At 44.6% G+C, this 23,914-nt stretch overlaps 1 protein-coding gene across 12 annotated transcripts; it reads left to right on the forward strand.

The window, feature by feature from the left end:
* The first annotated feature begins 2,812 nt into the window (after positions 1-2,812).
* Positions 2,813-22,479, forward strand: ZNF384 (zinc finger protein 384). 12 transcript variants are annotated; one of them, XM_063102886.1, is made up of 13 exons: positions 2,813-2,859; positions 3,984-4,043; positions 7,112-7,206; positions 11,091-11,161; positions 11,441-11,678; positions 11,914-11,961; positions 12,166-12,499; positions 13,374-13,466; positions 16,886-17,110; positions 17,815-17,997; positions 19,517-19,595; positions 20,350-20,508; positions 21,093-22,479. In XM_063102886.1, exons 4-13 carry the CDS (start codon positions 11,096-11,098, stop codon positions 21,486-21,488), a joined length of 1,821 nt encoding a protein of 606 aa, XP_062958956.1. In that variant the 5' UTR covers positions 2,813-2,859; positions 3,984-4,043; positions 7,112-7,206; positions 11,091-11,095; the 3' UTR covers positions 21,489-22,479. The 12 variants fall into 12 exon arrangements, with proteins under 12 accessions (XP_062958956.1, XP_062958931.1, XP_062958947.1 ...); XM_063102877.1 differs by lacking the exon at positions 2,813-2,859 and adding an exon at positions 2,876-3,115; XM_063102861.1 differs by lacking the exon at positions 7,112-7,206 and having other exon boundaries at positions 2,819-2,859.
* The last annotated feature ends 1,435 nt before the right edge of the window (positions 22,480-23,914 follow it).

Genomic DNA, 23,914 nt, shown 5'->3' on the forward strand with positions numbered 1-23,914 from the left:
GTGTGACCCTGCAGCTCATGCATATGCAAAAGGCACACATGAAGACCCCTAATGAAGGGGGAATTAATTACTGCCTGATTAGACCGCTGCTTGCCTAAATTTAAATAAATTAAAATACACCAGAAGACACTGGAAATCCTCACCTGTTCCCCCTCTCTAAATGCCCTTCTTCCCCATGAAAAGTCAGATGGCAGGGAAAGACAGAAGAGAAAGGAGACAATCCTAGACTTCTGAATTGTGCTAAAGGAATTATCCCAAACTAAATCACATTGTCATGCCGACCATGAAGAGTCACGAGGCCCTAGGGAACAGACCTTAATTTTTCTCTCTCCTGGAGTTGAAACAGAGACTAAAGGGCCTTGGGAGGTCCTCAAATGGCTGCAAGTAATAGAGCAGAATCACTGATCAAGTACAAAACAATGGCCATACTGCCCTTTTGGGAATCGGAAGTTTCTTCGAGGCCATGCATCACAGGCACCACTGGAACCAGCGTCTGATCACTGTGCTTTCCTCGCCTCCTCGGCTGTGCATCAAATGACTCAGCCAGGCTTCTCTTAAGCATTTTTCTGGAATGTTTACCATTGTGGCTCAGACCAAACCAGGGAATGGGGAAGCCTCCAGGAGGAGGGATCTCCCAGGCAGAACTCAGGGTGTGGAAGTGATTCAAGACAGAAACAATGCGCCAGCTGGAGAACCCCAGGCTAAAATTAACAGCCCTCCTCCCCCTACACCCCACATTTATTGCTTTAAAGCTTTTCTCTAAGGACTTCAAAGCACTTAAAACTTGCTTCTTATAGCAAGGATAGGAACAGGGTTGACAGTTGGAGACACTGAGGTCCAGGAAGTGGCCAGTTAATGTAAAAAGGAAAAGAACAGCAGGAGAACCAGGACTTAAGTAATTACTACTATTTTGCTCCCACTTTTCTATACCAGCCCCCAAAGTCACGATTTCTCAAATCGGGCCAGCCCGTGGCTCACTCGGGAGAGTGCGGTGCTGATAACACCAAGGCCATGGGTTCGGATCCGGTTCGCTTACTGGCTGAGTGTGGTGCTGACAACACCAAGCCAAGGGTTAAGATCCCCTTACCAGTCATTTAAAAAAAAAAAAAAAAGATTTCTCAAATCAACAATATCTAACCCAATCAGCAACTAGGTATGGTCACATCTGAGCCCTTAACACCCTTATCCTGCCAACTATTGCTATTCAGTCAACAAAGACTTAATACTGAGCCCAAAAATGTGACAGGGAGTAGACACTTTTAAAAAGAGACAACGTACAATTACAAACCAAAGATATACATCATCTCTTTAAATGTTTCTTTTAAATATTTAAATGTTTAAAGGTGTCCTTTGCTACTTCCTTGTTATAGCCTTGGAAAAAAATCACTTAAAACTTCAGTCTTATTTTCATTATTTCTGTTGGGGTTCTTTTGCTTTTTTAGCAAGGGACTATTACTGTTAACAGGAGTCCTCCATTTTGTGTCAGTCCAGAGGGATTCTGGCCAGATCAAGGTGCAGATTTGCGGCAGCATTCATTTACTCAAACAACACATATTTATTCAGCGTCTACTATGTGCTCAGCAAAGCAATGTGAGCAGTTTCTCCCCCGAAGAGCTGACAATCTTGCTGGGGAACCATACATACAAAATAGGTTAAATAGCAGACTTGAGCTGGCCTGTGGGTCATTTGGGAGAGTGTGGTGCTGATAATACCAAGGCCACGGGTTTGGATCCCTATGTAGGGATGGCCGGTTGGCTCACTTGGGAGAGCGTGGTGCTGACAATACCAAGTCAAGGGTTAAGATCCCCTTACCGGTCATCTTTAAAAAAAAAAAAAAAAGGTGCAGACTAAATGCTGTGGGAATTCAGACAAAGGGAAAAAAAAAAAAGGTGCAGACTAAATGCTGTGGGAATTCAGACAAAGGGACCATTCTGGGTTGAAGCAATCAGGGAAGGCTTCCTGGAAGGGTTCATATTAGGTGTACATAATAAACTGTAGTTCACTTACGCGACAAACTTTTACTGATAGCTTACTAAGTGCGAGGATCTGAGTACAGTCGATATTTTAGTGGGAAGGGATGCACAGTAAGGCAGGATCGGGGGATAGAGATGTGGGTGAGGGCAACAAGAAAAGACCAAAGCAAAGAGAGTAAGGGGTGTGGTCAGAGAGAAGGATGGGTCGGACTTTGATGGTTAGGTGAGGTTGTCACTCTTTGGGCCTAAGCAGGGACCTCAGAAAACCACTGACACATCCTTATCCTTTCTGCGTATTCAAAGCATGAAGACATTCTTGAGGGTTTAAGAAAAAATAATGGTAACTTCCTCCATCAGCCTGTTCCACCCTGAGAGAAGTGAAACGCGACCCTAGAGTTTAAAAACAATCCATACCTCCCTCGTATCTTGATGCATATTCATGACCCTGTCGCGTCTCCACCCTCCCCCTTCCCCAGAAGTCCCTTCCGGAAGCGCGGGACCGCAGTTGTGAACGTTCAGCTTCTGCCCTTAGTAGAACCCGCCTCCACTTCCGCCATGGCGTCACATCCACTGAGGGTTCTACAGCGTCCCCGGGCCTAAGCCACTTCCGCCCTTACTTGTCGTAACTTCTGCCCTGACTACAGCAGGGCGCTAGCAGCGCCGGATGTGTTCCCGCCATTCCCGGAAGTGACTCGGCCCTTGCACTCCCCCCGTTTCCCCACACCGCCCCCCTACATTGCTATTTCCCTCCCGCCCCCCCTTTTCGTTTCCGGCGCTCCCGCCTTCTCTCCGCAGCGGCTCTTCTCGGAGCCTGTGGGGGGGAGGGAGGGAGGGGGCGTGGAGGAATTGGGGTTCTGGGGAGCACGGGCTGCAGCAGCACTTCCGGGTGAGTGTTAGGGAGGAGGGGGCCACCCACTGCCTCGCGCCCCCGCCCTGCGCGTGTCTCGCGCGCATTCCGTGCGTGTGAGTGTGTGGGTCTGTCTCGCGCCCGAAGTGCGTGCCCGAGCGCTCCGCCTCGCGCGCTCCCCCTCCCTCGCCCCTCCTGGCCCTCCCACCCCACTCGATTCCCTCCTTTCCCAGCAAACGCCGCCCCTCCCGCGCTCTGGCTCAGGCTCTGGCGCCGCCGCAGCCGTCGCCGCCGGGTGAGTCTCGCGCCGCTGCAGCCAGCGCGCGCCAAGCTCCCTGCTCCTCCCTCCTCCCCTTTTTGGGGGGGGCCGGGAGGGGGGTCCACGATGTGACTGTATGTGTGTCCATCCCGGAACCGGAAGTGGTTATGGAGGAGCGGGCGATGGGGAGGAATGGGGGGGTTTAGGGGGCGGGTGCCTGTCTGGTGGGTGGCAGAGTTCAGCTCCCTGGAGGGGAAGGAGGGACGTCCCAGGAAAGGGTGTTTGAGGAAGAGGTGGGGGGCGACATCAGGAGAAGGTTGCCAGGGGCTGTCTCAGGGGAGCGAAGGTTTTGTGGGGGCAGCTGGGGTCTCCAGTAGATAGTCCGCTGTGCAGGTTGAGAGAGGCACTTCTTGGCACAAGGCCTTGGGTAGGCAGGGGGCGAAGTCCTCGAAGAAGTGGGGGGAAGGCTGGAGGAAGTGGCTGGGCCTGAACTGGCACTGTGCCTGACGTAAGGGCTTGTGCATCCCACCAGTCCTCGGCTTTGCCTTCTGAGCCACTCCTCAGGCGCAGGGACCCTCCTCCTCTTCCACCTCTTCTGTTCTCTGACCCTGGTTACCTTTGGCCTGCGACCGAAGAAGAACCAGTGTTTGAGCCTAGGAGTGGAACCCAAACGCTGGTGATAGAGTTCATCTTAGTTTCTGGGAACTGGATTTACGTCCCTTGTATCCACATAAGGGGTGCCCCTAGACTTCTTTTATTATATCCTTACATGTTTGGATTGTTGGTTGGGGGTCTGCCTGCCTTCCAGACTGACTGCTGACAGTCAAAGAATTTCTGAAGTTTTCCGCAGTTCTCTGGTGGCTGCACCCTACTGGCTCCTGTAACCTAGACAATTTGTTTACAGAAAGGTCAGGAGCCCTGGAAAGGAGAAGGAATAAGACGACAGGAGGAAGAGAGAGAGAGGGTAAGACAATTTTGAATTAATGGCTTTTCGGGTTTTGGGGAGAAGTGGTCATAATAAAAAAATTTTTTTTAATGTGACATAATTCTTCGAGTAATAGAAATTGTAATACTGATGTTTGCTGTGGGAGAAAATCAGCCTTTTCCTATTATCTCATGACAGTACCCAGGAAGTTTTTGTGTAAAAAGTTGGCACTGTATTCTGTCACCTTCCATTCCCGCTAGTACGCATCAGGAATGAAATGTGAAATGATCAAGTGAAACCCTTGAGTAGTGTTGCATTGTATCCATAGGAGAAATGTATTCCACTTTGGGGACACAGGCCCTAATTGCCAGTATAGTCCTTATTGGCATTATGGAATTGCTTTCTTGTATTTGGAACAAGCAGAGCTGAGTTTAGAGTTCGATTTCTATCCTTAATCTTCCAGTGTTAGGACTGGATCTGTTGAATGATTAAAATCTGTAACACAGGGTTATTTGACTTTGGTGTGGCAGGGTGAAGTTTTCAGGGGGAAAAACCCAGCTTTGTGGGAGTTTGAAGTAAAGTAGATAAAACTGTACAGTGGACTTCAGAAGTAGGTCTGGAAGAATTAAAAAAAAGAGGCCTAATAATGATAGAGTTTCAGGTAGCCTGAAGATGACAATGTATGAACCCCAAAGAGTTTTGAACTCAGAGTTTATAATCCTAGAGGTTTTGTTTGTTTGTTTGTTTTCTCAGATCTTTTAGGGATGACCTAGAGGTTTCTTTTAAGAACTATTTCTAATCTAGTTTATAAAATTTATTCCCTATAGGTGTCTTTTTTTTGTTTGTTTTACTGCTGGCAGGTTTGGGGATCTGAACTCTTAACCTTGGTGTTACAATATCGTGCTCTTACCACCTGAGTTAACTGGCCAGCCCTATTCCCTGTAGGTTTCTTTTCTTTCTTTTTTTTTTTTAAAGATGACCGGTAAGGGCATCTCAACCCTTGGCTTGGTGTTGTCTGCACCATGCTCAACCAGTGAGCTAACCAGCCATCCCTATATAGGATCCGAACCCATGGCCTTGGTGTTATCAGCACCGCCCTCTCCCAAGTGAGCCGCAGACTGGCCCTTTTTTTTTTTTTTAAGACAGTAATAGCAAACTTTTTGTGCACTTACTCTGTGCCAGGCACTATTTGTAGTACATTACATGTATCCACCCACTTAATCTTCACAAAAACCCTGCAAAGTAGTAGTATTATCTCCGTTTTATACATAAGGAAGCTGAAGCACAGAGAAGTTAAGAAACTTGCACCACATCACAAAGTTATTAAGAAGAGGCCTAGCCAGGATTTGAACCCAGGCGTTTGTTTCGAGAACCAGATACTTTGGCGTTGGCTCTTGCTTTGAGTAATCAGCTTCCACTCTGTAGATCAGGCACAGGCATGGGATGGGTATCCCTGAGCTCTGACAACTCCTGGGAAGGCAGTGGTGGAGTGGTGGGCCTCTGGGGCTTCCTTCTGGGATCTTGTGGGGGCAGGAGGTAGGTCCTATCAGTGATTCAGGTTTAAATTCTGAACCTCAGTTCTCCCACCCCTAAGACAAAATGTCATCAAGAACCCTTTTCTTTGGTTAAGAGCAAAGCATAGTTTCATTGGAAATGAGGGGTATCACAGGGTGACCCTGAGTGAAGTCTCCCACCACTAACTGGACAGTTCTCATCACAGTTCCCCGTCCCCCAAATAAACAGAACCTCCACTAGCATTGAGACCAACCTCGAGAGCTTGATTCCATAGGGCCTGCGTGTGTCAGTTAGAATGCCCCCCATAGGTTTCTAAGCCAAGTTGATGATTAAATGTTACGTACATATCCCTTTTCCTCCAGCCTTATTTATTTATTTTGCCTCGCGTTTCCCAGATTCATCATTTATAATGGAACAGACACAGCAAAGACAGAGCAAAATGCTGTTCCTCGCACAGGGTACAGGGTATAATGGCCCAGCAGTGCTCAGAGTAGAAGCTCCTGGCCCAGATTGCCAGCTGCATAGTGGTAGTGGTCCTTTTGGTCTGTATGATGGTCTTTCCTAGTAGAATTGGGGTTAAACCTGTTCTGAGTTATTTTGTTCTTGGAAGACTTCATGGATAGTAGCAGGAAGGTCCCAAATCCTATTGGGATAGCTCTTTTTGAATGTTTTCAGAACCTGAGAGAAAGAAATTTTGTTTCCTTATTGAGAAAAAAAAATGGTTCTCAGCATTTCTTCATTTCAAGTCTTTAGTTAACGTTGCAACCTTTCTGCAACTGTGCATTTTGGAACTTTCTCTCGATGGAGTGTCTAAGTTCTTTCTGTAGTTGAATTCTAATTCCTTGTTTTTTGCATCTTTTTCCTGTTGATGCTTCTTGTAGATGATTACTAAGCTGGAAGCTATACAGTTACTTTTGGGTAGTTCCTTTGTAATTATGTGGTCTTTATGTAATTTTCACTAATTGTTGCTAATAGTCCTTATCACTTGGAAGTATTTCTCCAACTCTTTTCTTTTCAGGAGCACTTTCAGCATTTTATTCTTTCCCTTTTTTGCGCTGCCTCCATTCCATCACCACAGGGTAATGAACTTAGTGTAAAGGGGAAATCCTCTTCCATCCTCCACCCTAACAGAAACTTAGTAGCTAATTAGTAAGAGTCATCTATTGATGTAGGACCTAGAATTAGAATCCACAAGTCTTGATTCCTAGGTCCATTCTCTAGCTATGAGTGTGAGTGTTTCATGATTTTCTAAAGGTTGGTTGTGTTAAGGGAATGTTATTTTCCTGGGAAAAGAAAATCATGCTTTACTTGAAAAACAACAGTAAAAAAAAATCAGTATTAGTAAGTATTGGGAAAGGGGAAAGAAGTGGTCGTCTTCACCACATCTGCCAAAACCACATGCTGGAGGCCAAGACACCTTTATCCTTAGCTGGTTGGTAGCACTGTGGAAGGATGTGGTCAGATGGACAGAGCTCTGATGCAAGAGTTCAGGTCCTACTGTGTGTTTCATGGATGTTACTTAACAGTGTCTCTCTTATTCACCTCCCTCATACTTCCAAGATCACTTTTTTTTTTTTTTTTTTTTTTTAAAGATGACCGTAAGGGGATCTTCACCCTTGACTTGGTGTTGTCAGCACCACACTCACCCAAGTGAGCCACGGGCCGGCCCTCCAAGATCACTTTTGAGGTTAGAGAAAGAATATGTAGTTCCTTGAACCTCTTGAAAGAAAAGTACCATCCAACTTAGTTATAGTAAATCTCGCTTCTTGTTAACAGAACAGTTGATGTTTGGTGCAGTAGTGAGATTGGAATTAGAACCCAGCATTCGCCTTTCCATCCATTACATTTTTCCTTCTTTCCTGCTTTTTGGGACTATAATAGAGGCCTTCCTCTTCCTTCTCAGTTAAACTGGTTCTTTTTTTTTCTTTTTTTAATGGTGTAATCATTAAAACTGGCACTCTGTGTAGAGATGAGTTTTCCCCATAATATCAGTGAGCGCCTTTGGGTTGTAAGAATGTTGATATTGGCTGCTTGGATGTTGGAATGGTTTGGTGAGATTTCCTCCATGAAAGATAGAGTAAGAGGGTAAGTGGTAAAATGGACAGGAAACAGATATTTGAGTGATCTGGCACCAGGCACTGTTACACAACTCCAGGGGGTGCTGTTTACATTGTATTCTAGCAATAGCCTTCATTCTTGGCTCTCTAACTGATCTCATTTCAGGGGTACGGAGATTTAAGTCAGCCTTATCAGCAGAGCAGTGGTATATAGCATTTCTCAGGTATCAGTTTGCAGTTAAATATTGCTTATAGTTGGGTGAGCATACTCTCCATGTGCCCACCTTTTGAACTGACCTATTTATCAAAAGCCCATGAGGCACATATATTGTCTTGTCTTGTCCCAAGACCCTCTGTAGTTTTGACCTTCAGCTTTGTTCTCTTAAAAAACAAAGCAGAATGATAGTCTAGGTATCCAAGTAAGTGGAGGTACCCTTTATTTATTTTCCTCTGGAAGGTCTGGCCTTGTTATTTTCCATCATTCTAGAATTAGTTAGCTTGGTAGCCAAGTGAGATTTCACAGAATGTGGACAGGGAATATGATACTGAACTGCATGTCATTTTGCTATTATCAAAAACTTCAATTTTGAAAACATTTGTTGAGAACTACCTAAAAAAGGTATAGTTCATTCCTGGGAATATTCTAAATTTTAATTCCTGGATTAAGTCACAACATCAGAGAGTATCTACTTCAATTGTATGGATTTAGAAACCCTTTCCTTAACTTGCTCTTTGGTGTCTGGGTTCAGAACCCTGCTCTGCTGTTTACTATTTGACTCTATGCCTCCAATTTCCTCATTTGAAAAATGGGGGTTACATTACCTTCCTCATAGAATTGTTGTGGGAATTAAACCATGTAAGAGTTTCAAAGTGCTTAGAACACTACCTTGAATACAATAAGCACTTAATAAATGTTAATGATAATGGTGATGGTAGTGGTAATATTGTCCACCACATCACTTTGTATGCCCTCTTTGTAAGAATTCTTAAGGGGTACCCTCAGAACCCCTCAGAAACTCAGGGGTACCCTCAGAAACTCTGCTTCACCTGAGCCACCTGTAGGACAATATGAATGGATGTAATCATTTTGGAGAGAGGAAGGCACATTGTTCACAGGGATCCTGTGTGGGGACATTTTTATTTTCAACTCTCAGTTCCTCCCTCCTAAATTTTCACATCCATAATGCATTTATTTATTTATTTATTTATTTATTTATTATTTTTAATGATCTGATTTATTGTACTATGCCTGTAATATCTGATGCGGATACGTACATCCATAATGCATTTATTTCCTTGATTTTTTAGGGGGAAATTGTGTATTAGACCTTACTTTCTTTTACTCTCCAGCCTAATTCTCTACTTCATTCCCACCATCTATCACCTCTCCTGTCTCTTGTCTATTTCATTTCTCTTGGCTAGGTTAGATAGACAGGGGTTGTGGGCTACGGTTTGAGCCCCTAGCATTGTTGTCAAAATCTATATGTATAGAGTCCTCTGTTAAATTCATTAAATATGTAATTGCCTCTTGGGCGATGAGTTCTGTGTTAGGAACAGTGGAAAGATACAAATGTAGAAGATGTGATCACTGCCTCCCAAAAAGCTTGGCAAGATTGGATCCCCTTAAACTGTCATCTGATTGTTTCTTGATTCTTTTGCCTGAGGAGGACCTGAGACCCCTTTCTAAAGCTAGGACTGGAAGGACTGGGTGAACATCTATGCCAGAGACTGTCTAGTTTTACTGTATTTTATAATTCAGGGAACAGGATTTGCCTGTGGTTGGTCCTCAGTCTTTTAATATTGAGTCTTATTTATGTAAAGCTGTTGTAGTCACAGATTTGGTGCATTCCTCTCTTGCTACTTTTTAAGAAAAAACAGGCTGAAATTCTGTTCTTCCCTTTATAGGTTTTATGAAAATCGAGGATACTGTTTAACAGAGCAAAAAATGTCATGAGCCTTCTGGAGAAGGATAAAGAACAGAGTTATATTTAGAGCGATTTTCAGCTTCAACTCCTTTGTTGAAAGTCTTTCCCAATTTCCTTAGTCACAACTTGAAACTCAGTTTTTGTGCCCAGTCTACCCTCTGGCTCTTCGTATCTCTGGTGTCTACCTCCAGCATATCCTCACTGGGTATGAGTTGGCTGTAAGTCACAGGTCTTTCTTCCCCAACTGAACCATGGTTGCTCTTGGCTCAGAGTAGTAGCGTGGTGATAATGGTTATTTCCTGTTGTTGTTCATTTTCCCAGTCCACCAGTCTCATACTCTCTCTTTACCTGCTTTCTTTTTTTTTTTTTTGTCTTTTTTGTGACTGGCACTCAGCCAGTGAGCGCACCGGCCATTCCTATATAGGATCCGAACCTGCGGTGGGAGCGTCGTTGCGCTCCCACCCAGCGCTGCACTCTCCCGAGTGCCCCACGGGCTCGGCCCTCTCTTTACCTGGTTTCTGTGGTGCTGGATCTTTCCTGGTCCAGGATTTTGGGAAGCTAGTCTTGACCAGCACACTACCAATTAAGCCTTGCTTCAAGAAGTGATTGGAGTGTGAAAATTAGTGGTGGGATGCCTGGATTCATACCCATCTTTGACTTGGCAACGTGATTCTGAGGGATTACTTTCTTGCTTATTTTTCCTCACTCACAAAGTTCTAAGCTTAATTGTCTTCTACATACAGAGAAGAATTTGAATTCTTGGAAACATAGTGTTTGAGAAATACAAAGCAGGAGTCTAGTATTTTGTATGTGTTCTGGCCCCCCATTGCCGTTATTCTGGATCCCTTTGGGTGGGAATCTGGGGTGCTACTGCTGGTGCCAAAATTTTTTATCAAACTGGTGATTCCTTGGTTCTCACTGTTTAGCCCAGTGTGTGTGGTATCTAGTGCAGCACCGTGGATTGGATATTCTTAGACTTTGGTGGGATCAGTGAGATGTGGTCCCCAGGTATCAGCTGGTACTCAAAAAATACCTTGATTCTAAATCCTGCTAATTTCATTCTTTAGTTCTCTTGGACATTGTGTGTTCTGGCCTAGAACCTATTCAAGCTGCATAGAACTGTAAACATGTTGATTACAGTTCTTGACATTTTTATTCCAAGGAAGATGGATTTCAGGGATAAGGGAAAAGAGGAACAGTGGTATGTACCCTGACTGTTCTCAAACCAATCAGTAATTTGCTTTGTATGACCTTGGGCACATCCCTTCCCCTCTCATGACCTCAGTTTCTCTTCTTGTCAACAAAGGAAAGTAATACCAATTCTGTTTCTTTGGAGCATGGATAACATCTTCTGGGTAAATGAGATGTATATAAGTTCTTTCACAAGCATTAACTAGGATAGCCTCTGTCGGATGGGGATGCAGTGCTGAATGGTTCTGACCAAGGGGACTGGTATGCTAGACACTAAGGTCGTGACTGCTGATTTCCAGCCAGAGAAGAGGCCAGGAATCCCTCAACTCCCCTTCTCCATTGCCAAACTTTTTCAGATTTATTCCTGAGTGTAATGTGGTCTCTCTTTCTTTCTTCAGGTAGAATGGAAGAATCTCACTTCAATTCTAACCCATACTTCTGGCCTTCTATCCCCACAGTCTCAGGACAGGTAAGTGGTTGCTTTTTTTGCTCTACCCTATTGTTTACTTTTTTCAACTCTGAGTAGTAAGTTCTGTTGCTGTGCAGATGAAGCAAGACAAACTACATGCTGTTTCACTGAGAATTGTTTAGTATTTCTGTCTTGGCTTCTCTCTGGAAGCACAAAGATATTACCTACTTGTTCCTTGATCTCCAAGGAGGAGGACAGATACTGAAAAGTGCATGGGATACAGACAAAATCCGACTGAGTCTGAAAAGGGCACTCCCCTGCCCCTTCCTTTTCTTTTAGATTGAGAACACAATGTTCATCAACAAGATGAAGGATCAGCTGTTGCCAGAGAAGGGCTGTGGGCTGGCTCCACCTCACTACCCTACCCTGCTGACAGTGCCTGCCTCAGTGTCCCTGCCCTCAGGCATCAATATGGACACAGAGTCCAAGTCAGACCAGCTGACCCCACACAGCCAGGCTTCTGTTACCCAGAATATCACGGTGGTCCCTGTGCCATCTACAGGACTGATGACTGCTGGTGAGCAACTCTGCTCTTCTCCAATCTGAGGTGTTGATCTTCCATGATCAGTACCCCAGGCTGGAGGGCTCTGAGGACATGGGGAGTGGGATATGTGTTTGATTACTCAATCAGATTTTTATTAAGTGCCTACTGTGTGCCTAGCAATGTGCTAGACATTGTGGGGGATACAAAGAAGTAGAAGATGCGGTCCCTGCCTTTGAGGAGGTGACATTCTTTCCTTCTCTGAATCAAGGAGTCTCCTGTTCTCAGAGGTGGAGAAGAGAAGGGAGTCAATCAAGGGGTAAATCTCACTGTTACCAGGGGGGCGGGGACAGGGGTTAGGAGACCATTATTTTTCTACAGGGTTTGGGGTTTCCTATATACTCTGGGCTGGGGGTTGGTGGTGAGGGGTTAATTGAACAATGATCTAGGGGAAATAAAATGAAATAGGATTAGGGTCAGGACTGGACAACATGACACCATCTCCTTTTTCTCCCAATCCTAGGTCCAGGTTTGGTAATCACGTCCCCCTCAGGCTCTCTTGTGACCACAGCCTCATCAGCTCAGACCTTTCCCATTTCGGCTCCCATGATTGTCTCAGCTCTTCCCCCTGGCTCACAAGCCCTGCAGGTGGTCCCTGACCTCTCCAAGAAGGTAGCATCAACCCTAACAGAGGAAGGAGGTGGAGGTGGTGGTGGAGGTGGCAGTGTGGCTCCTAAGGCTCCCCGGGGCCGAAAGAAGAAGCGGATGCTAGAATCAGGGCTGCCTGAGATGAATGACCCTTATGTCCTCTCCCCTGAGGATGATGATGACCATCAGAAAGACGGCAAGACATACAGGTATGAATTCGAGCCAGGGTCAGGATGGGGTGAGGATCCCTGTCTTGGCTTCCCTCACACTCTTTGTGTCTTGCCCCAGTCAGGCTCTGCTCTGACAACTTTCTACCTCGGCACCCTTGCATGTCAGGTGTTCTGTCGTGGGATAGGAAGGCAGAGCTGCTGGCACTTCTCTGGTGCCTCTTCCCCCAGGATGCAGACCCATCTCACCCCTTCTTTTTTTTAACCTTGGTTTTTGGGGTCATCAGCATTGACTTATTTTTAAGTGGTAGAGTAGAGTTTCTTTCTTAAAATAAGGCTTTAGAGTGGGTTTGAGACTTTGTCTGCAGCAGCTCCTTTTTGCTTTCAACATTTTCCATTCCTGTTTTTCCAAGAAACCTTTCTGGTAAGCACCTAACCTAACCTGTGTGCCATACACCAGTTCTTGGGCCATATTTGAGCAGTGAGTGTGCCTGACCGTGCATGGTTGGGATGATGGGAGGGGTCTGCATAAAAAGGTGGGAGGAATAGGCTACCTCCCCCCCTTGGAATATATGCTTATAAAATGACTATTTGCTCACATTTTAATTTGTGGAAGTCATTTTGATCCTTTACTTTCTCTAAATTGCCCGTTACAAAAAAGCATTATATGCATATTTTCATGTGATACTATACAAAAATAATTACTAAGTCAACTCCCTGCCCTTTGAAAGTTGAAAATCACTTAATTCCTTTGAGTGCTGTTAAGGGCCCTAGTGGGTTTGGGGAGTTTGGTCCTAGTATACACAGTGGAATAACCACTATGACAGCTTTGACGCAGACAGGGGCAGATGTGCATGGCTGGGAGACTGGGTCTGTCCTTAGTGTACCGAGATGGGCAATGTTGTTCCCATTTTAGGAGCGAAGGGAACTGCGGCACAGGAAATGGACAGAGCCTTGGGCTCATGGATTCAGTTCCCGGCTCCACCACGAACTTGCTGTGTGATCCTGGGCAAGTCCTTTTCCCCTCTCTGGGCCTCAGTTTCCTCATCTGTAAAATGGGGAGAATTCTGTTTATGCCTCCCATTTGTTGGGAGTATATATCAGATAAGATTTGAAATGTTGGGAACTTCAAAAGAAAGACAAAAATAGTTGTCATTTAGCATTTATTTTTATTTGTGTTGTATAGTTCTACTGTGGAGAGTAGCCACAACTAGAGTGTTTAAATCCCTCCTTATAAGTGAAAATGAGGGGAATGTTGGTAGGCAGAAAGTGTTGAGCACTACAGAATTCTAGCTCAACCTGAAAGTCCATTGAAGCTTTATTATTACAGGTGTTCCCCACTTTATACAATAAAAGTGTTCCTGGAAAATGTTTGCATCATATATTATAAAGGTGCCTCACAAATTTGATTCATTTTAAATCCCTTTTAAATTTATTTTGTAGAAATCTGGATTTTTATGTGTTTGCTTAAAGTGAAGTCAAATCAGGGTCCTCTGATTCTGCCAGTTTTGTTTGTTTTTTTGGATCACATTAAAGCTATCTCCAGACTTTCCAAACTGTATATGAAAAGAAATGTAAATATACAATTGGAAGGAAACCGGGTAGGACTTTCCATACCCTCAGTATTTCTGGAATTCTTGAAAGACCCCACATCCAGATGACAAAAGAGAACTCTGAAATTTCAGGGTGACTAATGGTATCCTAGGTAAACAGAATTTCTTCAGAAACTCAGAACTCTGAAACTCGAAAGGAATCTTTTTAATCACAATGAATTCCTATTTTGATGTATGTGTGTGTCAACCACGTCCATTCTAGTGGTCCATAGCATTTGACTAGGTATTGGGGGAACTGGGTTTTGTTACTCTGGGCAAGTCAACTTACCTCCAGCTCTGTGTTCCCATCTACGAAATGGGAAGCTCAGTCAATCCCTCATCTATCTTGTGGAAGTGTTTTGATGAAAAATCAGAGTATTTGAAATTGTTTTGAGTATCTTAGGAAAAAAATGGGACAATAATACAAAATGGTCATTCTAACCAAGGCCATCACACTGCATATTTCCAACGGTCACCATTTCCATTGTATTGTGTGTGAATGGTGCCCCCGGAGTAATGCTGCAAGTGATAGGAGGTGCTGGCTTTTTTGTATCCCTTGCTAACTGCCCACTACCACAACTCTCCTAAATGGAATTTCTTTCGAGCCGCTAAACACCTTGCTTTAGAGGACTTTTTACTCTTTTTATTAGGTTTCACAGGATTTCAGAGTTTTTGCTTGAATACTTCTAGTGTCAGGAATCTTAATTAGGTTAGCATTATGGCTTTATAGTGAATAACTGCCCTTTGGCAAATTACTTTCTGAGCCTTGGTGTTCCATTCTGTAAAACAGGGATAATACTTGCCAGGTTGTTGTGAGGAGTATAAACAATGTGTTTAAAGTGCTTGGCAATATTAGGCACAACAACAAATGGCCATTATTGTTATCATTATCATTATTATAATCATCGTTATTATACTGTTATTGTACCTTTTGAGACTGTTCAGTCCATTATCAATTAATTTAAGTTTTACAGATTCTTCTCTAATTGGAAACTTTGATGAAGAGGGTTATTTTCTTTTTTATAATTAACTTTCATGTTAAGGGTGCAGTTGTGTGACGAACACACTCTACAAACTAATGAGATATTATTTAAGTTAAAATAAACGTGTTCTGTCTAAGAAATTTTAGCAGTCAAGGGAAACTATTTTGCAACAGTTGCTTTCCAAGTGACAATGTGTCCAGTTTCTAACCTCAGTCTTAGGGAAATATTTAGTAGCATGAGCTCATCTGTCCGCACTGATGCTGTTAACATTAATGCAGTTTTATTACTAGAGAACTCTTGGCTTACCTTTGACTGTCCTGGGTGTTTGCTTGCCCTTCTAGGGACAAAAATTTATCTCTCTGTTTTACAGACCAGAAAAATGAGGTCTAGATTAATGAACAAGCCTATAAGTGAACTCCGAGTAGAGCCCAGGTGTCCAGACTCCTGTTGACTGTGTCCTTTGGACTATGCTAACTATAAACAGAACCTCCCCTTCTCTCATGCAGTAATTGAGCATTTCAGACAACAGCCAGGGATTGATAAACTGGTAGATTTCCTTCAGTGTTATTAAGTGAATGGAAATTGGTGTTCATGATTAGAATTTTAGTGAAAGGATTAATATAGGGACCATACCCCAACTAATAGTGACATCGTTTTCTCTGAAGAACTTGGTGTTCTATTTAGTCTTGACCTCAGTTTTCTCTAAAAAATTCTCCCAAGATGAAAAAAATGCAGGAACCATCACCCCACACCATCTCAAGCGCCTTGTATGAAGACAAGTTGGAGAGAACCTAAAGAAGAGGGACTTGCCTTAGTTGCTTGACTTCCCACACCATTGCCCTTTTTCCTAGCTCACATTGTGTACTGGAGTTATTTATGAAAATGACAGGGTTCCAGCTCATGTATAGATAGCTTTTACCCAGTAAAGTCTGAATAGTTGTGGCTTAACTTGCACAGAGGCCTCCTTATTTGATATTGTTGGACAGTCAGCAGGAAGATGGATTACCAACTCGGGTGATGAGTGAAAGTACATTCAGATGCTATTGATGTCAACCCAGAGTGCTGACATTGGCTCCATATGCTAGGAAAGAGGAAAGGTTTAGCATGGAAGATCAGTGTTCCACAAACCTTTTTCTCCTAAACATTTGAGGGATACAACCCACTCCTGACAGTTACCTTGGCTTATTGCAAAAGTGATTCTCACTTGATTGCTGTGGGGCTGGGGAGTGGGGTGGGGTACGTGACTGATGGAATGTCAGATACAGGGTGGAGTCCAGACATATATGGTTTGGAAAAGCTCCTCCAAATAATTGTATTTTCCCCACCCTCATCCCTGCAGGAAACACTGCCAAAAGGAAGTAGGGAAGAATCTGAGGGAAGAAAATTATCTGTAGAGACAGGAGAGAATCTAGTCAGTTGTTCCTCATTATCATGTAAGGGGCTTGAAGAATACTAAGGGATGTACTTTATACCTGGAGAAAGGAGCTCTTTAAAAGTTTAAAGTCAAGTTATAGGCAGAAGGAAAACAAGTTAACTGATATTCCTGGCCCAGGGAAATCCACATCTACCCAGAGCACATATTTTTTTCTGCCTTACCTGGTTGAATTCTTGGTTTTGTATGCTTAGGGAGTCCAGACATTCAGCAAACATTTATTGAATAGTTATAATGTGCTGGGCACTAATAGAAGCTTAGGCTATAAAGATGAATAAAATAGAGTTCCTCCTCCAAAGTTGGAATAGGAGAGAGCTCAGATAGGTGGGCTTCTCTTGGAAGTGGGGGGGTGGGGCGCGGGAGTACTAAGCAGTGCCTTCTTGGTGGGAAGAGTTCTAACCGCTGCCCTCACTTGGCCCAGGTGCCGGATGTGCTCACTGACATTCTACTCAAAGTCGGAGATGCAGATCCACTCCAAGTCACACACCGAGACCAAGCCCCACAAGTGCCCACATTGTTCCAAGACCTTCGCCAACAGCTCCTACCTGGCCCAGCATATCCGTATACACTCAGGGGCTAAGCCCTACAGTTGTAACTTCTGTGAGAAGTCCTTCCGCCAACTCTCCCACCTTCAGCAGCACACCCGGTAAGGCTGCTCTCAGTTTTACCCACTACCTGGCTGTGAAACCCTCCTTCAAGGCCACGTAGCCTGCACCTACTCCTCTGTACCCATATATTCCTTTCTCCCTTTCACCTTTGCCCTTTAGGAGCCTCTCTCCTAAATTCCTAAATTCTCCTCTATTATTGTCTGCGAAAAATAAACTGTATTTAGCAGTTTGGGGTGTCTCGAACATTGTCATCTCCAGTCCCAAAGTGTGGAACAATTTTTGTGGTTTCTCTGTGTCTGTGTTTGGAAATCTTCTGCAGAGCAGACCTGCTTTTACTATATGCTTCAGTTCAAAGCTAAGGTGTGCATTCAACTTCAGGTCCACGGGGAACATGCAATATTGGTCTTTGTTCAAATTACAGTTTGGAAGCAGGGTATCTGTGGTGAGTGTGTAACCTTAGGAAAAAGCAGAGGTTTGACAAGACTGAATATTTTAAGGTTACCCGGAGCCATGGGTTGCAGCTCTTCATCATCTCACTGCCATTTTAGCCACCGACTTACGATCAGCAGCAACCTAGATCTGGGTGTCCTCTTCATTAGCCTATCCAGGCTGGAGTATGTTTGGGAGGAGGGGGGAGGGGTGCTCTCATCCGTCAAGCAACGTCATTTCACCTAGCAGAGAGCTGAGCCCGTGGTGTCGAACTGCTTCCTCCTCCCCCCTTCCTTCCTCTCCTCTCCGGCAGGATTCACTCCAAGATGCACACGGAGACCATCAAGCCCCACAAGTGCCCGCACTGCTCCAAGACCTTCGCCAACACCTCCTACCTGGCCCAGCACCTCCGTATCCACTCGGGGGCCAAGCCCTACAACTGTTCCTACTGCCAGAAGGCCTTCCGCCAGCTCTCCCACCTCCAGCAGCACACACGGTAAGGGAGAGTGGCAGGCTACTGCCCCCGTCCCGCTGGCATGCCCTCCCCACCCCCGCCCCGGACACACACAACAACCCGCATGCGGGGGGCGGGGGAGAGACCTGGCTGGAGGAGAGACCTGGCTGGCATTCGGAAGAATGATGACCAAGCAACAACATTGGAGACACAAGTGGGCACCAAGAGAGCCTTTCTGGGGCAAGAGCTACGTTTGGGAGATACAGTGACTGTGTGATAATTCCCTGATCCATGGGAGGCCACGACACCTGGAGCAGAGACAACTTTTCTTTCCCTCATTTTCCTCCGTGAAAATGCCCATGTGCACATCTTGCAAGATATTTTCCTTGATGCCAAAGCAGAGGCATTTGATTGGAGAAGACCATACCTCTAGCCCTTAGGGCACCAATTATGAATGGGAGCTGTAATCAGGCATGAGCTGGACACCAGCCTGGTGACACCCACAGCAACAAGCAAGGCTCCAAGGGATGCCAGAAGTAGAGAACAAAACAGGACATGTACTAAATATTCACAGAGATCTAGCGAACAACATGAAGCAGCTCATACTTCATCAGGATGCCCACCATGTATCCTGTTAATCTGGAGTGAGTAGGAGGAAGTGAATCTGCCAACCAGGAGAGTCGATGATCTCCTTCAGTGGTATCTCAAGCTGAACTGAAGTCCAGACTTACTGGCCATAGGCTGTCACACCTGACTTCTTGTGGATGTGATGGTTTCATCTGACAGTGATCAGACACCTTTCTTTGAGAAGAGGAAGAGTCAGACTTTCTTCACAAAGAAGAGACATGTCCTCTGATGTTTTGGAGACTTTATACCAGTGGTCCAAAAAAGCACCTTGTCACAGGGATGGTTCTGACATCTGTGACAAGGAGCAGGCGTCAGGTGCACCCTCAAGTCCTTGGCTCATGTTAGCAGAGGTGTTCAGAGTAGAGGTCAGATTGGCACCAAATTAGGCATTTCCTGCCGTTAGGGGGCTGGACTGGTAAAAGCCCTTAGAAGTTTCTGTGAGTTTTCATTAATATCACCACTACTCTTCACAATCAGTGTTAACTCTGTTTTTCTTTGATACCAGAACTTTCTCTGGAAGTGATGCTTGAGGCTAGGGGATAGTTTCTGGCTGTAGAGTGGGGGCCAAAGAAGTGGTGTTATGTTTTTCTTTTCCTTGCCATTGTGTTTACCGTATGTTTCTGAATGTTCATTAGGACAGTTACTGCAGCAGCTGACTTATATGCCAAATTGTGAGCTGCCTGTCTCTTGGGTGCCAAGACCTCAGTTCCTCCTCCTCCACCAGCAGAGAGGAGGTTCAACTTGAGCTGAGTGATACAGGCAGTGGCCAGAAATCAGGCATTACAACCTGATCTCTGTCATAGAGGAGCTAAAGTTGGTGCCTCCCGGAGGCCCATCTGATGTGTTTCCTTAGGAGGGCAGGATTGGCCTGAGGAGATTTGTTAAGTGGCCTTGCTGATGTCCTTTGCCTTTCTTCTCTTCTCATCCCATGCAGAATCCACACTGGTGATAGACCATACAAATGTGCACATCCAGGCTGTGAGAAAGCCTTCACACAACTCTCCAACCTGCAGGTGAGTGTTCCACCCTCCACACAAGACCGTGAGTCTGAGGCTTAGGGACAGAGTGCCATTTGCCTAGTACAGTAGATCTCAAGCTTTTTCAGGGCTCCTTTAAATTCTTAAAAATTACTGAGGAACCCAAAGAGCTTTGGTTTATGTGGGTGATATTTATCTATATAGATACTGTAAAACTGAGAAACTTGAAAAATATTTAGTAATCCTTTTTAAAAGAACAATAATAAACCCACTGCATATTAACATAATAACATTTTCAACCCCCCCCCCCAAAAAAAAACTTAGTGAGAAAAATGGCATCTTTTTACATTTTTGTAAGTTTCTTAACAGAACATGTATCTGCTGCACTCAGTCTATTGCTGGATCACACATCATGTAACCTCTGTAAAATCATGAGAGAATGAGAGAAAAAGTCAGGCACTTTCTTATTATTATTTTGAAGAGTTTTGACCTTGTGAAAAGGTCTTAGTGATCGCTAGTGATCCCCATGCCTCACTTTAAGAACCAGTGGAGTAGTGCAACAAGGCCTAAGCTGTCATCCTAATTTTCAGGATCCTGATATGTGCTGCACTAGGTACGCTTCCTCCCTTAGCCTCTAGCTCCTGAAGTTTCATTTAAAGCAGTTTCTGCTGCCTTAGGATGGAAGGAGAAGCAGGTAGGCCTGACACTCACCTCAGGGCTTTCCATAAAGGTCAAGGAGGCAGAGGGAGGAATACAATGCACTTATCCTGGTTTCTCCCAATTTTCTCAGTCCCACAGACGGCAACATAACAAAGATAAACCCTTCAAGTGCCACAACTGTCATCGGGCGTACACAGACGCAACCTCACTAGAGGTGCACCTATCTACGCATACGGTGAAGCATGCCAAGGTGTACACCTGCACTATCTGTAGTCGGGCATATACATCGGTGAGCGCTCAGCTTCTCTTTCCTTCCCAATAGTCCTGTAAGACTACAGTCCACTTCACCCCACTTTCTGGATAAAGATATGTTGCAGCAAATACCCTGCCTCCCTAATTCCAACTTACCAGAATTGGTAAAGATTCAGGAATTAATTAGACCCATAGCTGAGGAATTTAGGGGATGCCTGATCCCCTAAGCTCATAGAGATTGAAAACAATGATTCTTCATTTTACTTAAACATAAGGCAAAATAAAGCCACTTGAAAATTTGGGAGGAGAAAGATTTCAGTTAGGTGTATTCTATTAGACTCCAGAAAAAGGTTGTAAAGTTGTTCCATTCAGAGATCTTTGAGAAAAATAGCAGCTTTTCCCTTTGCCAGTTGAATGTCCACAGTGACTTCTAAAGATCCCCCTTCCTTTCTACCCAATAGTGAGCACTGAAAGTACTACTTGAGTTCTACTTAATCCTGGCTCCAAGGTATCTCTGTATAAATATTACTGTTAAGCAAAGTAAGAGTCCAGGATGCTAGTTACAAGTAATCTCTTTTCCTTCTTTTTTATCCCTCAATTTCTTTTTACCATCTCCCTCAGGAAACATACCTTATGAAACATATGCGCAAACACAACCCTCCTGATCTCCAGCAACAAGTGCAGGCAGCAGCGGCGGCAGCAGCAGTGGCCCAGGCCCAGGCCCAGGCCCAGGCCCAAGCCCAAGCCCAAGCCCAAGCGCAAGCCCAAGCCCAAGCCCAGGCCTCCCAGGCATCACAGCAGCAGCAGCAGCAACAGCAGCAGCAACAACCACAGCCACCACACTTCCAGTCTCCTGGGGCAGCTCCCCAGGGTGGGGGTGGTGGGGACAGCAATCCCAACCCTCCACCCCAGTGTTCCTTTGACCTCACCCCCTATAAGACGGCGGAACATCATAAGGACATCTGCCTCACTGTCACCACCAGCACCATCCAGGTGGAACACCTGGCCAGCTCTTAGAGATCCGTGCTGCCATCCACTGGGAAGAGGAGAAAGAAGTCCTGGTCCCTTCTTTCTCCAACTCCTCTTGGTGGGAAAAGTCCTCTTCTTCCTTAATTAGCCTTGGCTTCGTCTCCTTGGGCCTCAGGCATGGCTTTCATTCACAAGATACCATCCTTATTCTCAACTCTTCTTCAAAAGGAACATCATCAGCCCTCCTGATTGGCAGAGGAATACTGAGCTGATTGTGTAATCCAGCAGTCTCTCCTCCCAAGCAAACCTTTTAATATTGGGGGTTGGTGCTCAAGGGAAGGATTTGCTGTGACCTCATAGAAACTTGTCCAGTGTGGGCACTTACTCTGTCCTTACCCTCTTCATCCTCAAAGTTTGGGCTGATAGACTAGAGGCTGGCCCTCCCACACATCAGAGAGAAGGGAGCCCTGAATGTAACCAGCCTCCTGTTCTGTTCTTGCCTGCAAAAGAACAGAGGTTTCTCATGAAAACAAAGGTTTTCTCAGTCCCCAAGAGCCATTTTCTTCCCTACATTGTCTCACTTCACTTCCTACCTACTGCTGGTAGAAAGAGATTTGGGTGGGGATTAAACCTCCTTTTATTTGTAGGGGGGAAAGGGCTGAGATGTGGTCCCCAAGGGGCCAGAGATTCCTAAAGTGGTCAAGGGTGGCTTAGAAGCGTGGGTTATGGTTTTCCTTGGAGCCTGTCTCTCCCTTCTCTGCCAACCAAGGCCTTGTACTCTCTGTCTCCCCATCCCAACCCCCAAGGAGCTGTGGGAGCTTTGTGTTCTCTGTGAAACCCTAAAACGAGTGTTGCAGAGAAGGGAGAGTTCAGGGCAAACACAAGGACTGGACTTAGCTCCCTAGGTGCCACGGTCAGGTGCCGGACATGGATTTATATATAAATATATATATATAAATATATATATATATACACCCACTCATCACGGCCATCTTTGTTGTAACCATTTCTGTGTTTATAAATGCATTATCTCTGAGAATTTTCATATTTGATGTTTTTAATTTTATTTTTGCCTTTTGTTCCTCCACCCTGTCCTTTGGCCATGGCATTTTTATTTCCTTTTTTTTTTTTTTTTTTTAAATCATGGCAGATTTCAGAGAAAAGAGAAAATTAAAAAAAAAAAAATCAGGAAACCAGTTGTTATAAAGCAATTTAAAAATGAAGGAAAAAAAAAAACTTATGTACAAACCAAGGGGTGTTTTTAGAACATTGTATAGAAATAAATTCATGTAAAAGGATCAGAGGCAGTGGAGCTACTGATGTGAGTGAGCGTGGGAAAAAGCTTATTTGGGAGATGTTAAAGGACAGTACTGAGGATTTACACCAGAGTGTGTGTGAAGAACAAATGTCGCGTGATGTGGCTCCGTGTGTGTAATTTCCCAGCCATAGAGGGTACAATTTCATTCTTAAGTGAAATCCTGGTGTGTGAGGATTTCTACGTAAAAATTCTGTCATGGGGATCACATTGCCTAAATATGTGAGAGGAAAGTTTTAGTTACGTGTAAACAAAACTAAGCTCCTTAACAGCAGTGGAAGCACGGCTTCTTGAAAACACCTACACTCCGGCCTGAGCTTCAGTGGAAGAGCCCTATGCTAATTCCACGTGGCAATGTGCGTACCTACGTATGTTCATTATCCTGTGTCACCTGAAATGGGAGGTCTCCTGTGGTGGAAACCATCACTAGCTAATGGGTGCAAAATTGACTAGCAATGCAGGACAGTTGTAGTACTGAAGAGTAAAACATGGTTAGGAAACCTAGACTTCAGCCCTGGCTCTACCATTGACAAGCATTGGCTACAACACTTCTTCAGTTGGAAATGAAGGCACTGGACTAGATAACTTCTGAGGTTACTTTCTGAGAATTAAAAAGCTTTCTTTAAGCACTGAAAAAGTTGTGACCAAGGTCCCACATCTGAAAACTGGTGGTTCTCTGGGACTGCAGGCCAACGGTGCTTGTTACGTAATGGGGTGTGGATAGTTAAATAACAGCTACTTAATTTTGGGCTTCTTGTATGTGGGCATCCGAGATAGTGTGTCAATATGTAGTGTGACACCAATGAATGTGTCACATATGGCCAAATATGCCAATGTGTGTTAACTTCCTATTTATTGCTTTTTTCTCCCATCTTCACCAACTGTTGAGAAGGTCTACGCAGCCCTATCTTCATCACCAATATTAGAACCAGTATCTACTCTTCAAGGGTACATTCCCACCCCCACTCATTGCAACAACTGTACAGTAGGTACTATTATTCTCATTGTAGAGAAGGAACTAGACACATTAAATTACTTATCCAAGGTCATAATGTTTGCAATTAGAGTGAAATCACCTAGATTCTAGTGCTGTTGTCTTACCACCTCCATGCTAGTAAACCCTGCGGTTTTGCTCTTCTTCACATACTTGGCCTAAATT

This window comes from Cynocephalus volans, chromosome 1 (genome assembly GCF_027409185.1).
Source record: "Cynocephalus volans isolate mCynVol1 chromosome 1, mCynVol1.pri, whole genome shotgun sequence".
Taxonomy (NCBI): Eukaryota; Metazoa; Chordata; class Mammalia; order Dermoptera; family Cynocephalidae; genus Cynocephalus; species Cynocephalus volans.